The 17,594-nt window shown below is 40.9% G+C and overlaps 2 protein-coding genes and 1 pseudogene across 2 annotated transcripts in view; 2 read left to right on the top strand and 1 right to left on the bottom strand.

Annotated features, from left to right (window-relative positions):
* Positions 1–7,938, top strand: part of LOC138952769 (kelch-like protein 30) — an 8,201-nt gene extending 263 nt beyond the window's left edge. Inside the window, exons 2-6 of the mRNA XM_070324493.1 lie at positions 623–1,008; positions 1,822–1,941; positions 4,099–4,805; positions 5,397–5,581; positions 6,169–7,938. Coding sequence (XP_070180594.1) covers positions 655–1,008; positions 1,822–1,941; positions 4,099–4,805; positions 5,397–5,581; positions 6,169–6,698 — 1,896 coding nt within the window. The 5' untranslated portion in view covers positions 623–654 and the 3' untranslated portion in view covers positions 6,699–7,938. The remainder of the gene's footprint in view (positions 1–622; positions 1,009–1,821; positions 1,942–4,098; positions 4,806–5,396; positions 5,582–6,168) is intronic.
* Positions 7,939–8,076: 138 nt separating this feature from the next.
* LOC138952771 (delta(3,5)-Delta(2,4)-dienoyl-CoA isomerase, mitochondrial-like) lies at positions 8,077–14,922 on the bottom strand. The gene is made up of 8 exons (XM_070324494.1): positions 14,791–14,922; positions 13,900–14,059; positions 13,275–13,363; positions 11,893–12,026; positions 11,356–11,469; positions 10,657–10,799; positions 10,063–10,213; positions 8,077–8,695 (listed from the first exon to the last, which is right to left on the bottom strand). Exons 1-8 carry the CDS (start codon positions 14,837–14,839, stop codon positions 8,600–8,602), a joined length of 936 nt encoding a protein of 311 aa, XP_070180595.1. The 5' UTR covers positions 14,840–14,922; the 3' UTR covers positions 8,077–8,599.
* A 74-nt stretch (positions 14,923–14,996) lies between these two features.
* On the top strand, positions 14,997–17,370 carry LOC138952770 (retinol dehydrogenase 14 pseudogene; annotated as a pseudogene).
* The last annotated feature ends 224 nt before the right edge of the window (positions 17,371–17,594 follow it).

Below are 17,594 nucleotides of genomic sequence, written 5' to 3'. Positions count from 1 at the left end.
ACTGATGTAATACATGATGTTTTGCTTTAAATTGTCAACACTTAAAATAAAGATTGCCTAAAGATTACATATCTCTGTTATTATTTTAGTATTGTTGTAATGGCGAAATACTTTATGTCTGATAAAGCCGGGGAAGTTTACGATCTCAGGTGACCTAGCTATAGCTCATGGATCCGGACAGATTAGCAGTCCTGATTTGCCATGGGCCCAGACCCCCCTCCCCCCTCACACACACACACCTCTCTCTCGATCTTCCACCCAGCCGTCCCCGTTCCTGATGGTCACGACCATGTAAAACACACAGTCAGACTTCCCTCAGTTCAAAGGCTAAGGAACACATGATCACTGTTTAATCGTGAATACAGAATGAGTCAGTTTCTGTGCACCTCAAACACATTTTTCCTCCTTCCCTATAGGTCCCCTAGCTCCAACCCCCCATTTTTCATTCCTGTTTGATAATTGATACTTTTCCTTTGCCACAAAAATCTCATGATCAACTTACAGATAATCCAAAAATATCATTCATTGTGGACAACTATAAATAGCTTGCATATTTCTCAACTATACGTTCCGCAAACAAACTATAGTTTATTATAATAATGTTCATTTTTGTTTTCACCAGGAAAGTCAATTGGTTGAAGCTTCCATCAAGCCATGAAGCTATCCATCCTTGATGAACATCGCAGCGTGAGACTGACGCACTATGACTCCTCCCTGCAGCCTGTCATTATGCAGCAATTTCATGCCTGTCGTCATAGCAACAGGTTCATTGACCTTGAGGTGGAGGTTGAAGGAGTAGTGTTTTCCTGCCACCAGATTCTCCTGGATGCTTTTTGCCCGTACTTTGCTGCATACTTTTCCTTCCATGAGAGGAGTGGTGGGGGGACGGAGATCAAAAAAGGGGGAGACGGGGGACCCGGAGTGGACAGAGTCTCGTTGAAGTACAATGGAGTGACGGTGAATGGATTCTCCAAGCTTCTGGAGTTCATGTATACAGGGGAACTTGAGGTAACATTCTTTGGTTAGGCCAAAAAAAAAAAATTGTCTGTTTCTGGTAACATGGCTAAAAAAAATAGGGTCGGTAGGTAGGGATTTTTTATAATTTTTTTTAGATTTTTTTTTTTTACCCCAAATGTAGACCAATAAAACTAACTTTAAAAATCGCGCAAAGAGACTGGATTCACTATACATAGAGACAAGACACTCAACACATTTACAAATCGTCAGCGGACTTTCGTTTTCACACGTTTTTGTTGTTCATTTTCTCACCCTGTCCTTTACCACCGAAATAAAAACAAAACATTTTTGAGTTTGGAAAAAAAAGATTAGGGTCGGCGCCAAAATTTAGGGTCGGTCGGGTGACCAGAAACAGACAATTTTTTTTTCTTGGCCTTAACTAACTTCAATTACATTTTTTTAAACATTATTTTAGAGCCTGCCACTGGTTACCAAAAGGTTGTCAATTAAAACCGCTCATTCATCATTGTCATAACTAATTATTGTGCTTGTGCATGTGTTTGCATATATTGGACATTCCAATTTCTAATACCACCCCTCTCCTAGCTCCCCCCTCCAAAAGAAGAGGGATGGAAAGAAGGTAACTTTGGTGTATGTGATAGCTTTGCATGTATGTATTTATGAGTGGTTTTTGTTTGCGTACTAATCCTCCTCCTTCAAAGGCATATAATATATTTAGCTGTACAATGTTTGGTAGAGCTGGAATGGTACACAGATAACTGACTGACAGACCAACCTAGAGACGAAGTCATCACGATTATAATCAGTCTTTCATAATTTCAGATTTGCATTATGTGTGTGCAGGTGACGGCAGATGACGTGATAGATGTTCTGCGCTGTGCAGACTTTCTGCAGTTTCACCAGGTGGTACACTTGTGCAGTGCATTTCTGCAGCAGCATATCACTGCAGAGACCTGTTTACAGGTGACTTGTTTTAAGCGTGTTTTATTCATTTTCATTGATACAACAACAAACAATAACATTAAGAACGTTAACAAGCAGACTGCTTATGTACACGTTCTACAATGATAATCAATACACATTCAGATAACAGAAAATGGCGAACAAGTGGTAACTTCAACACCTAGTTTCATAATATTTCATTCTTATTTTATATAAATAAAATGAAGAGAGAGAGAGAGAGAGAGAGAGAGAGAGAGAGAGAGAGAGAGAGAAGAGAGAGAGAGAATGCTTCGCTACATCGATTGCAGTCACTGTTAAAATAATTTCAGCCGAAAGCAATCAGTTGACATAACATAATCTTGTACAACAGAAAATATTTTCGAGTTCAAAGATATAGTTAAATCAGTATTTCCAAACAAGAGTGACTTAAGCCTACACAGTGGAACCCCCTCGTAAGATCTCCCAATTTAACCCTTACACTGGTGCAATTCTGTAACACATGTTACTGGTGAATTAACACTGGTGAATTAACAGAGAGAAAAATAAAGAAAAACGATCATACAGGTTTTCGCATCCATGGGAGGTAATCGGAACCGACCAAACAGACTGAGCCAGTAGCGCGACATATGTCGCGACAACCAGGTGACAGTATACGTAAAGGAGCGCGACATATGTTGCCACAACCAGGTGACAGTATACGTAAAGGAGCGCGACATATGTCGCCACAACCAGGTGACAGTATAGGTAAAGGAGCGCGACATATGTCGCCACAACCAGGTGACAGTATACGTAAAGGAGCGCGACATATGTCGCCACTGTGACAGGGGAGGCTACCGCTCCTTTCACAGCAGACTCTGCACCCGAGTTGTTGGCCTTTAAAAGTCAACACCAGTGGATTGTAGAATTCTGCTTGTGATGGGGTCTGGTGGTTTCCGATTGTCTGTATGTTCATGGAAACCTTCGGGTTTGCATAACAGTTTTTATAGGGCTAAGAAATTAGCCCTAACATTTTCAATCCTGTTTGATTGCACTTCGCCTCCCGAGGTGATCGTAGTGTTTCGGCACTCGGTTACATCTGGCGCTTGCGAGCAGGGATGGGACTCGGCATGATATGTTCAGGTAATGGCATAATATGACCACTGAACATTTTTGTGCTGTTCCCATTCTGCGAACTTGGGATGGACAGTGGTCCCCCGGTTCAGAACTTCGGGACGAAGTTCATTTCAAACGGGGGCGATTGTGACAGGGGAGGCTACCGCTCCTTTCACAGCAGACTCTGCACCCGAGTTGTTGGCCTTTAAAAGTCAACACCAGTGGATTGTAGAATTCTGCTTGTGATGGGGTCTGGTGGTTTCCGATTGTCTGTATGTTCATGGAAACCTTCGGGTTTGCATAACAGTTTTTATAGATTAGCCCTAACATTTTCAATCCTGTTTGATTGCACTTCGCTTCCCGAGGTGATCGTAGTGTTTCGGCACTCGGTTACACCACAACCAGGTGACAGTATAGGTAAATGAGCGCGACATATGTCGCCACAACCAGGTGACAGTATACGTAAAGGAGCGCGACATATGTCGCCACAACCAGCCTAAGGGTTAAGACCTATCCTTTTTTAGACCTTGCTTTTACAGACTTTCAGTTCATAACCTCTGCAAATTTACCTCCATTTTAAGTCTCCCTTCTCTTTTAAGGCCTGCTTTGGCGGTCTTAAAAGGGGGTTCTACTGTGTTACGATGGAACTTGGTAATATTTCCAAGCAATGGAAAAATAAAGTAATGAAAATGAAAAAAAGAGAAACTATGGACATATTTATCATATTGAACAAATGTGTTGTTTTAAGTTGGCTTACTGTGATGTTTGCACTTAGTGAACTTTAAATTTGGTTCCCAAGAAATTTGCATTTAAAGTTATTCCACTGTATTTTGTTTTGATTTATTCTTGAAGGTAAGAAAATAAACCGCTTCACGATCACTTACAGTCAACATTTTAGTTGAATGACTGGTGTTATTACAGTATAAGTCATACAAAAGGCAGACACATTAAATATCAGTGTCAAAGGGATAAAGTTCATAAACATTTCTTTTCCATGCAGTTGTCCACAATTTGTCCAGTGTGACAGTCAGAATTATTTCTGTGCTTGTGTGATACTACATGTACAAACAGTCTCTGATGTTGTAGGTTCTGGTGCTTGCCAGAGCTCACGATCTGCACGACTTGGCACAGAAGGCCCTCAGCTTCGTCCTCACAAACCTTTCAGAGGCCATGCATCATCCTGAGTTCACCAAGCTGTCCCACAAAATGCTGGTCAACATCCTCAGCCACGACCACCTGGAGGTTGCAACAGAAGCAACAGTTGCAGAAGCCGTTGTGATTTGGGTCAAAGGCGATGACAGATGCCGGATGTGTCACCTCCCAGCACTGCTACAGCACGCTCGGATGCAATCTGTTGACTTTCAACACTTTGATAAGGTGTTTTACTCTCTTAACACTGAGGTTATAGGAAAAAAGAGAGGTGGGGATGTAGATTGTGTACTTCAATCAGCCTTAGACAATTTGGCGGTCTCTCCGCTACCCGACAGGTTGACTGAAGTGCTGGTGGTGGTGTGTAGAGAAACGCTACGGAAACATCGCGGAGTTATCAGAGATTTGTCCACGCTGTACTTCTATGACCCTGAAGCCTTACGCTGGGAGGTCCTCACACGTCTGCCCTTTGACGATCGGCAGGATTACTCTGCCATGGTAGTGGACAACGTCTTGTATCTCACTGGCGGCCAGAGCATGGACATACACGATATCTACTGTACCAAGATTGTCTTCAATGAGAACTGGACATACGATCCCCTTGTGGATAAATGGGAGGAACGACAGTCAATGATGATCCCACGGTAATGTTCTTCACTCATCCTTGTCTCATTACCAAAATCACCCCCCCCTCCCCCTTCCAATGTTCCACAGGACGGATCTGTCTTATTGTTTTCTGTTCTGTGTATGAAAGAAAAGGCATAAAATCAAGCACTTTTACAAGTTTTACACGATGGCATTATCAGTTGACTAACACAGCAACCCTACACCAGTATTTTAGTAAACGGTTAGACTTGTGTGACTAACAGTGACAAAGTGCACTTTAAGGTTACTGTGGTTTAAACAGTTGTTTTTTTAAATTCACATTGATGTTTACAAAGCCATGGAATCTGGTAAACAACAAAGGAGCACAACATATTAAACTTATAAATATGTTCTCTTAGAGACAACATAGTAAATGAAAAAAATTTGCCTTTATACAGTATTTCTCCTACTGATTGTTGAAGATTTAAGCATTGAATAATGATTATGATAATGAACACTTATTTATCGCCCCTTCTCACCGGAGCTCACGGCGATGTATAATGCTATTGCACTGCACTGGAGGCTAAGTTTTCAGAAGCACTGCAGAATGATCTACAAGAATATTATTAATCCATAGCAGTATTCCACAGGTATAACCACAGTGCAGCGGCCATGCAGGACAAGTTGTACGTTGTTGGTGGACGAGCGGCGTCATCAAGCTACAGCCTTCGTGGGGACGGAGAGGTGTACGACCCACACACGAACCAGTGGACTTTCATCTCCCACTTGCGCTGCATCGACGGCATTGGGAATGCTGCTCTTGCCTCACTGGATGGTAGGTTACAGTGGAACCTGTGCATAAAGACCTCCCAAGGGACCAACCAAAAGTGGTCGTTATAGACAGGTGATTGCTATGGAAAGGTGAAGTTCATTGAGGAAAAGCTTGTCGGGGAACGTCCGGGGTGGTCGTAAAGGACAGGTTGTCATTATCGAGGGATGGTCGCCAAGGCAGGTTTGTGTGTATTTTTGTAGTTGTGAAGGTTTGAGACACATGTTTTAGTTTTTATAGTTTTGTTCTGAAGGACATTATTTTCATCATTTTGTGCAGTCAATATTTAGGCAGTGTGTGTTCCTATCTGTGTTCTATAGATCTGTCGATGAATAGCAAGGTCTAGGCTTAATGGTAGGCACATGCGTCACTATTTTGTACTACTCCTGCATTCTTATTTTCATTTACAGTACGTATGTTGCAAGTGTTTGAGTTTTTTGGTTCCTGCATTCTTAAAATTTATATTTTTTTCTTTGTCCTTTTTCGTGTTTTTGTAGTGGCACACATAAGGTGTCCATTTATACAAAAATCTTCATACTTGACACAGCCATCAAACTAAGCAAGTAAACGCTGCTCTTTTTTCTGTATCACAGGGAAGCTGTTTCTGTGTGGTGGAACGTACTACACCCCAGGTCGCCGCAGCCACATCCCATACGAAGACTACACAGGTGCTCAAGTCTACAACCCCAAGGAGGACCTCTGGCAGGAGTTGCTGTCCTTGGAAAGGGACATCACCCAGAGACGCCTCCGCATGAGTCGAGGCAACATTGTCACAATGGACGGATTCTTGCTGCTTCTGGATGACGATGTGGGGAAATCGCACCAGCTGTACAACCCCGTTTCACAAACGCTCACCAGTTTGATGCAGGCTCATGGACACCACTGGTACGCTGGGTGGGCGGTGTATCGAGGGCAGCTGGTGTGCACCGGTGGTCTGGAGGATGGCAGGTCAGGGATGACCGACATGGTGCACGCTTGGGACCTGGCCGACGTGGGGCATGCCTGGAACATGATGCCCCCCCTGCCTCGAGCCATGTCCCATCATGCGTGTCTCAACATGCATCTGAATTTACCGCGCCCTGGCACTGAGGAGGAGTCGTTACTTGTGGAGGCAACCAGCTAGAACCAAAGATGCTGTGATTTATTCATGTAGAAATCCACCAAGGTGTTTGACTGAATTCATAAGAATTTTGGAAAATTAGCTTTTAGTGGTGCCGGTGATATTTTAATCTGCTGTTATTGTTTTGATCCTTACATATGTGATAACCAGTCGTAACGGGTTTAGTTCTGCAAAATGACCACTTGTAAAAATGTCTGTGCATTTCCCTAATGCGTTCTTCCTGGTGAACTGTGATGTGATATTTTATTATAAAAAAACCCTGCATGTTCATGTTATTCAGACTTGTGTAATATAGCTATTGCTTACAATATTTAATGATGCGATGATCTGAATATACAGGAAATATTAAAACTGGAGCTACTGTTGCTTCTTTTTAAAAGAGAACACTGAATATTTTCAACAAGCAAACTATGTTCTGGTGAGCTTTAAAAAGGCAATTATTAGCAACACAAGAAGAGTGACTTCTGCAGTATGAAAGATGTGTGCACTATGAATTCGATCCTGTATTTCTCAGGCATGGGAATTCCAAAATAGAAAAAAACTCTGAAAATAGGCCAAGGTTCAGGGGCTGCCTAGGCCCCGGCGGGGTACAGGGCAGAGCACCATTGGGGGGACCAGGGGGGCTTTGGGGGGCAAAGCCCCCCGGAAGGAAAACGAATTTTAGCATTCAAGACCAGTATTTTGATAGTTCTCGTGTAAGCAAATAATGGATAGAGACATTAGTATACATATAATTTAATTTACCTATTTTTTGCCGCGGACAATTTTTTATTTTCGCTGAAACGTAATTTCCTTTTTGCAGAAATCCGCGGACAATTCCCATGGCTCATTTCTTCAGAGATAGTGCCTGTCTGTGTGCATGCATGTGGTGGACATTAAAAAAGAACCCGTTTGTATGTAAAATTGTATGTTTGTATGATAGCAATTCCCAGCTAGATTTCTTTATCTCTTCATCTGCATACTTCAGGAAACTCATGCAAGTTATGTACATGTATTATGTGTGTTATCAGCAAAGATGATATCTGTCAGTCCTGTGCGTAACAGTAATATTAGCGCAGTACACGTACATGTCAATGAGACATCAGTCACTGTAATTTATTATCTACTCCTTCAGACTGTTTACGGATGTGTATACGAGTGCTACGCCATTTACAGTTTGTGTATGTGTGTGTAATTTCTTTTGTAACCAATGTCTACTTCTGTGTCTAATGAGGTTGATGAAGTAAAATTAGATGAAATCCAAGCTTTCTCATCTTAATTTTGTGTGTGTGTTTGTGTGTGTATGTGTGAAAGAGATAGAGAGAGCTATAACGAGAGAGAGGAAGAAGAGGAGTGCCAGAGGAAACATTCATCAATAAAAGACAACAGTGAAAGAACTATCAAAACTTTACAAAACATTATTTTATTTTATTAAATTAATTGAAGTATTTATGTATTGTTTGCTAGTGTCATTATTTATGTTTGGAGTCTCTTCCTTGTAATTCACATGTGTACACAACCATAACAACAAACAGGGTTACAAAATCAACACTTTCCCTGAAGATAACATTTGAAAACTTTTAACATTTTTCCACAGACTGCGTACTGTTACAACAAATGCTTGAAAACCATGTACATGAGCAAATGAAATATGTGTTTAACAGTGACAGGTTAAGCGTCCTTGGGCATTCTCTCTCTCTCTCTCTCTCTCTCTCTCTCTCTCTCTCTCTCTCTCTCTCTCTCTCTCTCTCTCTCTCTCTCTCTCTCTCTCACACACACACACTACTCCAATTATACAGACAGCAATCTGATTCACATATGCACAAAATCACTCCTCCCCACTCACTTGAGATATGAGAATGGACGTTTGGTCAAAAGATCTAATTTACACAATGATGAGCTAAAGACTGTCAATTTTTGCCATATCACAGTTTTGAGAATACAGGAGTCTCTTTTTTCATGCTTCCAAACACTGCTTTCATCACATCCTCACTTTGCAGCATTCCTTGATTCCATGTCATCTGAAAATCACAAGTGAACTTAGTAATATCATACAAACTAGATACGTCTGTATGCCTAATGTTTGTTCTATAAGAATCTTATATCCTTCAGCTTCTAGACGTATAGCTTTGCATTTTTCTTGGTACATGTATGTCTGTTTGACCTCCTCCAGTAACTCGCATATCAGACACTATATGTACACAGAGAAGACAGCAGAAACACACACATACACACACACACACACAACACACATTAATGGTACCCAACTCACACATACACACTGCCCCCATAGTTGTCTCCCTCTACACTCCCTCTCGCACCCTTTGTTCTTCTGATGATGCTCGACTTCTCCGTCAAGGTCGCTTTAAACGCAAGGCTCATGGCATTTTCGTATTATGGCCCTCAGTTATGGAATTCACTCCCCTTTCAATTACGTCACTCTCCATACATTTAATCTTTTAAGTCCAATTTGAAAACTCACTTGTTCCAACAACATTACGGATAGTTCCTTAGTATAGAGTCTGGGGATGTGAGATGTGCATGATGTGTTGTTTGAATCTGACAGTGATTGTATGAATTTTGTATACATGTATTGTTGTCACGCGCTTTGAACTTCTGATAAGGCGCTTTATAAATGCCCGTTATTATTATTATTATTATTATTTCCCACTTTGACACTCCAAGCTTTCACTTACTAGAGGTGCACCACTCAGTAACCATACCAGCCCCGCACTGAACAAAAACAGTGATATTCTTTGTTCTGCTTTAGTGAAAAGCGATAAATGCTCGCTGTCTTCTTCACCTTGAGGCTGCAGGTACATGCACATGACCTAAGAAATGTCCATGGTGAGGCAGATTTTTTTATTTTTTTATTTGATGTTGTAGAAACTTCAACAGTACTGGGAAATCTGCCTATTAAAATAGCCAAAAATCAAGAGGCAGTCTTAAAAATGAAGGTAACTTTACAGATCTTGTGAACAGAACTCTGAGAGAACAGGATCTTAGAGGGGTTACACTGAATTGGGTGTTTTTTTCTGGACTCAGACCATTGCCTACCCTGCTGAAATCAGCAGCACAAATTGAAAAAAACTTTTCCTTAAAAAGGGGTACGGCTGCCTTAATGACGGGAAAAAAATGGTCATACAGTGGAACCCCCATTTTTAGACCTCCAAAAATCGGAGAAATTCAGGTCTTAAATTGGGGGTAAATTTACAGAGGTTATGAACACAAAATCTATAAAAGTAAGGCCTTAAATGAGGAGAGTTCTTAAATTGCGGGGTCTTAAAAGGGGGGTTCCACTGTACAAGTAAAATCCTGTTCATGCAAACCAAATGTATGTGGGAGTTGCAGCACATGTACTCAGAAGAACAAGAAGCAAGACACTGACCACTTGATCCAAGCCTTCCCCCACAGTGTGGTCCCTGGAGTACACCAAGCTGACTTTGGTTCCCTGCACGGCCACTGGACTCTTGGACGCTATCACGCTCGCCAGCTCTATGGCTCCCTCAATCAGCTTCTCACGGTCTGGGAAGACACGGCTGCAATTATGAGATCAAAGGCATTTTTGATTATATGTTGAAGGAAAACTCTCAACTCTCTCTCTCTCTATCTCCCTCCTCCCCCCCCCCCCCCCCCTTCAACATCATCGGATATTCTTGGTTTTGTGTTATCTGATCTATAAGGGTGATTATTTCTTTCCTTCAATCTTTTAACACAACATTTTTCTTTTAACATGCAAAGGAAGTAACAAATACCACAATGAAGATCTGCAGAACCACGTTTTCTTTGGCTGGAGTGGGCTGTCTAAAGGATAACTACAGTGCCTCTTCGCCCTTTATGAAGCAATTTCTTTAACAGTTTTTCTGTTCCATACCAAATGAATTCTAAACATAAATGTTTAAATAATACAAATATGGCATGGCTGGAAAAAGGCTAAAACAGCCTTCAAGCCGTTACATGATGATATTTAGAAATGACTTACCTGACAAATCCCACATCCTTAGCCTCATCAGCATACATTTTGCGAGCTGTATAAGCAAGTTCTCTGGCTAGGCTGTCATTGCCAATAACTTTTGGAAATCGCTGCAAAGTGCCGAGGTCAGCAGCAAGTCCGATGTCAACTTCCTGAAAGGCACAGTGTTCCAGAATGTTAAGATGGTAAAAACAAATCCCATGAACACATGTTAAAACCCTTACACTGGTGCAATTCTGTAACACATGTTACATAGGCACTGGTGAATTAACAGAGAGAAAAATAAAGAAAAACGGTCAAATAGGTTTTCGCATCCATGGGAGGTAATCGGAACCGACCAAACAGACTGAGCCAGTAGCGCGACATATGTCGTGACAACCAGGTGACAGTATACGTAAAGTAGCGCGACATATGTCGCGACAACCAGCCTAAGGGTTAAAGCATGTAGACCTAATCCTCACATTATAAATTGACGACATAATTAGCTTGTGTTCATAGCTTTCATGGGTCGATCATGTGTGAGTTTTTTTGCACGTGTAAGCAACTCAAAGAAAAAAATATGCTGGATAATTCACACAGCTTGAGATTTACTTATGCTGATCAATACAGCCTAACACACACACACACACACACACACACACACACACACACACAGTCACACACACAAACTGACACACACATTGCTGACATTTTAAAATATACACATACCTTGATGCTGAACCAAGCATCACTGGAGCAGTAGCGGATGTCACAGGCACATATCATGTCTATGCCTCCTCCTACACAGGCACTGTGTACTGCAGCTATCACAGGCTTTGGACACTGAAAACACAAATAATTAAACATCATGATAACATCATTACCTGGATAACACATAGCGGTATTCACATGTTAAATTATACACCATGATAACGTACATCATTACCTTAAAAACACATAGCCACATTCAAATCAAAATGAAAACTTGCATAACAAAATTGTACTGATAAAATACATATGACGGCCAGTCAAAATTAATGCTCAATCCTGTACTCTAAAAATGACCAAAACGATATATTCTGCTTGGTTACCCCTTCTTACACACATATATATTATATGATTTGGGCTTTGCTATTCATTTACAAAATATCCAAATACTTTTAGTAATGTCATTAAAATTTCAAGATGGTGAAAAGACATGACAGATAAACATTCTGTCAATTCTGTTGTGTCTGAATGCCAAAAAGGTGATTTTTTTGTACTTACTCTCTCAATTACATTGAATGATTCCTGTAGACGGATAACAGCTTGACGAATTTGAAACGCCTTGCGGGCAAAGTCTTTGTCAGGTGACATGAACTCCTCAAACTTGACATCTTTATTGTCTGTCAGGTCAAGCCCTGAAAATGAACAAGAGAAATCACCATTTCAATAAAATACCCTCCTTAGTGTCACAAATGAGCCTTGTTGGTCTCACTAATTTTGTTCTTTTAACATCATGAAAAATATGTTCAGGTAAACTTGATAATAGGGGTATTACCACATTACTTGATACTGACATTTTGTTTATTTAACATCATAAAAAATAGTTTGAGGTATGCTTTGAAAGGATAACATTAAATTACTTAATGCCATAAATGAACCCTGTTGGCCTCACAAATTGTCTTCTTTTAACATGACGAAAAATATTTTCAGGTAAACTTGATATAACGGTGTTATCGCATTACTTAACCCCTTTACTGCCCAGCACGTATAGGTACGTGGTCATGTTTGGTTTGTCATACGCCCATACACGTACTATGTACGTGGCATTTACATCAGCCCTTTTCAGGACATTTGTGAAAACTTAATGGGAGGTAACCACTGTCCAACTTCTTGTAGGGGTTTAAACAGAGATCTTTCCCATTGACCGTTCAGATAAGTTAGTACCACGTGGTAAAAACTTTTTTAGAAGTTTTTTCCGATCTATAAGATTCAAAATGTTGGCCGAAAGTCGGACATCAACTCGTAGACCTGTTTTCAAATGATACAGTGTTCTGGTAGCTCTACAAGAAGTGATTTATGGATTACCACACAGAAGAATACTGTTATGGGCTGTAATGTGAATACCTGATGTTTGACACCAGTTTTAGCTGTGTTTTCTGCGGTTTTACGTTCTGCAGTGTGTGTGTGAAAGTTTGGAAACTGTAATTTTTGACAAAAATGGTCATTACAGTATATCAATTTTTACAATAACAATCACAAACAAAGTCCAATTATCATGTCATCCTATAATAGTCAAGGGTGTAAGCAAACCACATGCCAAAGATCTAAGAGATATATCAATAAATGATTGAGCAGTGAACAGATTAGTGAACCTACCGAAGAAAGCGAAATTTGCCCTAATACCAAAATTCTGTTATACGTACTGTGGCAGTGAAGGGGTTAATACTGAAACTACACCTTCCCCCCCCCCCCCCCCCCCCTAAAAAACCCACCTTCTTTACACACAAAAGAAATGTTGGGGGAGCCCCTTCCTTTAATTCCGTTCTTCGTTTGTAAATGCTGACTATGTCAATGTCTTTGAGAACAAAGTAGCATCAAGTGTCTACAGCTCCTCTCCTCATTCTTGTATCACAAGTCAATAAAAAAAATATATGCCTTCATACCTGATGTGAATATTTTTCCTGCACCACTTAAAACAACAGCTCTGCAATCTGTGTCCTCTGCAAGTTGTGAAAAACACTCTCTCATCTCCCTGAAATACACACATACATTTAGATGATCTTCAAAAGAAAAACAGATCTTTTGATCCAGTTATCTCCCCTCCTCCAGGACAACAGCCTATGAATACTATTACTGTAATTGTCAAATTCATGTCCTTTTCTTGCTTAAAACATACATGTCATCTGTATCTTATCATGGCAAGGGTAATGTGGGGCTTTAGTTGCGTTCAATCTGCATATAATATATATGTTTCTTTATTTGCTACACATGTATTTTTTTCACAGATTATAGCTTCTGTTGCAACTTACAGAGTTTCTCACTTCACGTGACATGTTTTCTATGAGTGTGAAGTTTGACACTGTCAAGGAAAATTAAATCTAGCAATTAAGGTTAACTTAAATTAGATTATAACAAATAAATAAACTTTATCTTACAGTTCGTAACTAATCACTTTCAAAGAGAAATCACTGCAAACCTCTCAGAGAGAATACTTCTTTTCCTCAGCAAATTACTTTGTGCATTATTTAATGACTCAAAACATGTCAATTACAACTGGTTCACCCATACCTCCAGAAGTCTGTGTTCATGGCGTTTCTTTTCTCTGGACGGTTCAGCTCAACCTGCACCACAAAGTCCCGTGGCCTGGTAACTTTCAAAGTCTTGAAGTCCATAGTCTGCGAACTGCAGTTCCTTTTTGTCAAACCAGCTTGAAGTATTCGAGCAAAATCTACAAGAAAAAAGTTTGTGTAAAAAGTTATTTATAAGTTTATAAGTGTGCGCCAAGCAAGCAAAGAAAAGAAAACCAACCAACCAATCACCACATGAAACAAAACAAAACAAACACACAAAGAAACACAAATGATTATGAAATAACACAAGTAAAGTCAAATCTGTCTAAAACGACCACTGCATGGAGGGACCAATCAACAGCGGTCGTTATATATATACAAGTTGTCGCTATGGAAAGATCAATGAATTAAATAGAACATATATATATATATAGTTGTCTCCCATTTTTCGGGGTGATCATTTTAGACAGGTGGTCGCCTTGGAGAGGTGGTTGCAAGGGCAAGTATGACTGTACCAACACACTTTCGAGAGAAAAAAAACACACACACACAAACACATACTTACACCCACACTTACTTATACACACACACAAACGCAGGTACGTACAATGCTTTTAACAAAAATAGAGAGAGAGGAAGGGAGAAAAAGCACACACACACACACACACACACACACACACACACACACACACACTGTGCTGCAAAAAAAAAAGGTAACACTTTTTTTAACAAGAAAGCACAGACCATAGACAGACCAAAAGCTGAAAAGGGCACACCTGCAGCGGTGTTGCTAGTGAGACTGATATGCTGACAAAGACGATTCAGAAGCACGATACTTGACCAATGAGACTAGAAAAGAAAGAACAACATTCGTAACGTATACATGTACCTTTCTGCAAACCGTTGGCTAATTGTACACGCACAGCTGTGGATAACATTTTCCACGGTGTAGGCTGGACTTTGCCTCCCTGAACTTCAGACGAAAGTAACCTGTCACGTTAAGAGTAGTTTCCCTTGAAGAGTGAAAAGGTGAAAAGGTGACAGACTTTGATGTCGCTTTTATTTCATATTTCACATATATATTTTTTTCTGATTTAAAGTGACCAACCAACTAAGTAGTACCTCTAACATTGTTCAACGTAATACAAAAATATTTGCCTAGATCATTCAATATGTAAATATTGATGGTCTTAACAAATCTCACATTCTGGTCTAATCCAGTTTTACAGCCACTTTGGCAGACGACGGAAGGCCCTTGGTAAACATTTCCGATTTCGTAAGCTGGACAAGTTTTCACAACATGGCCTGGTGGAAAATATGTGTCGTCGCAGGCGGTTACGTGCTTTTGATGATAATACGGAGAATCACAAGACAAAGGAGACTTTGCAAAAGTCCCGAAACTATGAAAGGCAAAACAGCAATCATCACTGGAGCAAACTGCGGCATCGGGGAAGCAACCGCACTTGAAATGGCAAAGCGACATGCTCGTGTGATTCTGGCATGTCGCGATGAACAAAAGGCAGAAGATGCGGTCAAGTACATTCGACGCAACACGAGTAACGGCGAACTGATCGTCAGGAAACTCGACCTTGCCAGCCTTGCATCTGTCCGTGCCTTCTGTGGCAAGATCTTGGAAGAGGAGAGACACATTGACGTTTTAGTCAACAATGCTGGTGTTTTTCAGTCCCTCTATGGCAAGACAGAGGATGGTTTCGAGATGCAGATGGGAGTTAACCACTTTGGGCATTTCCTTCTTACCAACCTTCTTCTTGATCGCTTAAAGGAGTCGGCTCCAAGCAGAATTATCGTAGTGTCGTCCTCTCTTCACAAGGGTGGCATCATAAAATTTGATGACTTGAACAGCGAAAAGGGGTATGACAAAAAGAAGGGTTACAGCAACAGCAAGCTGGCAAATTGTCTGTTCTCCCGTGAGCTCAGCCAGCGCATAAAAGGAACTGGGGTTAATGTGTACTGCGTATCTCCAGGCTTTTGTCCTGCCACCAGCCTTGGACGTCATGTTATGAGCGGTTTTGTCAGGACACTGCTGACGCCTGTGGTAGTGCTGCTTGGTTTAAAGACCTCGGAGGAAGGGTGCCAGACAATCATCTACTGTACAGTGGCATCAGAACTGGCAGATGTGACCGATGGCTATTTTGCGTCGTGTCGGCAGGAACCATGGAGTGAGGCTGCCGGTGACCTTGGTGCTGCCAAGAAACTGTGGGAACTGAGTGAAAAGATGACTGGGATGATTGCTTAGGACAGACTCTTCAGAATCTCAAGGAAATACAGCTGAACTCATTGTATCATGTATGTGTGCACACTGTTTGTTTACCAAGGCAACTGTTTGAGAGGTGCTCAGTAGGAATTAAGATCCTAAGGTGTTTGAGGATGACAGGAAGTCTCAAGCAAATGCTGGAAATAATTCTTGAGATGCAGATATGTATGTGAGGCTTAGTCATGCGCGACCCATGAAGCAGGTTGAAGATTATGTCAGGACTGTTCGTCATTTCTAGAACTTTTCATGATAATGCATAACTGCTTGCTTGCTATTGTGCCCTTTTGACTTACAGTTACATGCTAAACCAGGCCTGGGTGTGTGGGATGGAGTTGATAAAAATAATAATAATAATGCAGTGTTGTTCCCAGGCCTCCGGTCTTTGGTCATGTACGCATACTTTTTTTATCTGACCAATTATTCTGACTGGAGGCCGGTCGAATGTCCAATAGCTTTGTCACTTGGGATGTCTTTTGACACAACAATTTTTTGCGATCAGGACATTTTGACCGATGTATATATTTTTGAATCAAGGTCCAACTGCACTAATTATTGTCTATGCCTGGGAACAATACTGAGAATGTATGAATGAGAATCAGAATTTATTGTCATTAAAGCACAGAGCCTATTGACACACGTATACAAGATACATAAGTACAGGAAAAACAGTATGAGAGAGTATGAAGGGGGGGGGGGGGGGAGGGGGGGGGGGGGGGGGGGGAAAGAGACAGTTGAGCATTCTGTAAATTATGGAAGTGAAAAATGTCTTGAAAGAACTAGTTTCCTTTCGGTATCACAATGTAAAAACACCCACAAGCCCGATATTGAAGTATGCAATTTTTGTAGTTTGTAATGGTATTCTACTACCTCAGTGTTTTGGACTGTTGTACTTGTTCTATTGTGTTCTCATGACATGCATGCGTGTGTTGATATCTCTCCATTGTGGATGCTTCAGAGCTTAACCCTTAGGCTGGTTGTCGCGCTACTTTACGTATACTGTCACGACATATGTCGCGCTACTGGCTCAGTCTGTTTGGTCGGTTCCGATTACCTCCCATGGATGCAAAAACCTATAATATGACCGTTTTTCTTTATTTTTCTCTGTTATTTCACCAGTGGCTATGTAACGTGTTACAGAATTGTACCAGTGGAAGGGTTAACTGCATTACTGATAAATAAAACACAGACTATTTACTCTTGTTCTTGAATTTGTATTTACTTTGTGAGAGAGGGAGAATGGGTGCTTTCAAAGGTTCAAGAGAGAGAATGTGTGTGTGTGTGTGTGTGTGTGTGTGTGTGTGTGTGTGTGCTTTCCTCTTATTTACTTGTTCCGCAGAATCTGTTACTGGTGTCTTGTGATAGAGGGCTATCTAAGCGAAGTATTGCAGAGCCTTCATTGTCAGATAAAAATACCTCAG

This window comes from Littorina saxatilis, linkage group LG17, assembly GCF_037325665.1.
Source record: "Littorina saxatilis isolate snail1 linkage group LG17, US_GU_Lsax_2.0, whole genome shotgun sequence".
Lineage (NCBI taxonomy): Eukaryota > Metazoa > Mollusca > Gastropoda > Littorinimorpha > Littorinidae > Littorina > Littorina saxatilis.
This window is presented reverse-complemented; position numbering and strand designations above follow the sequence as displayed.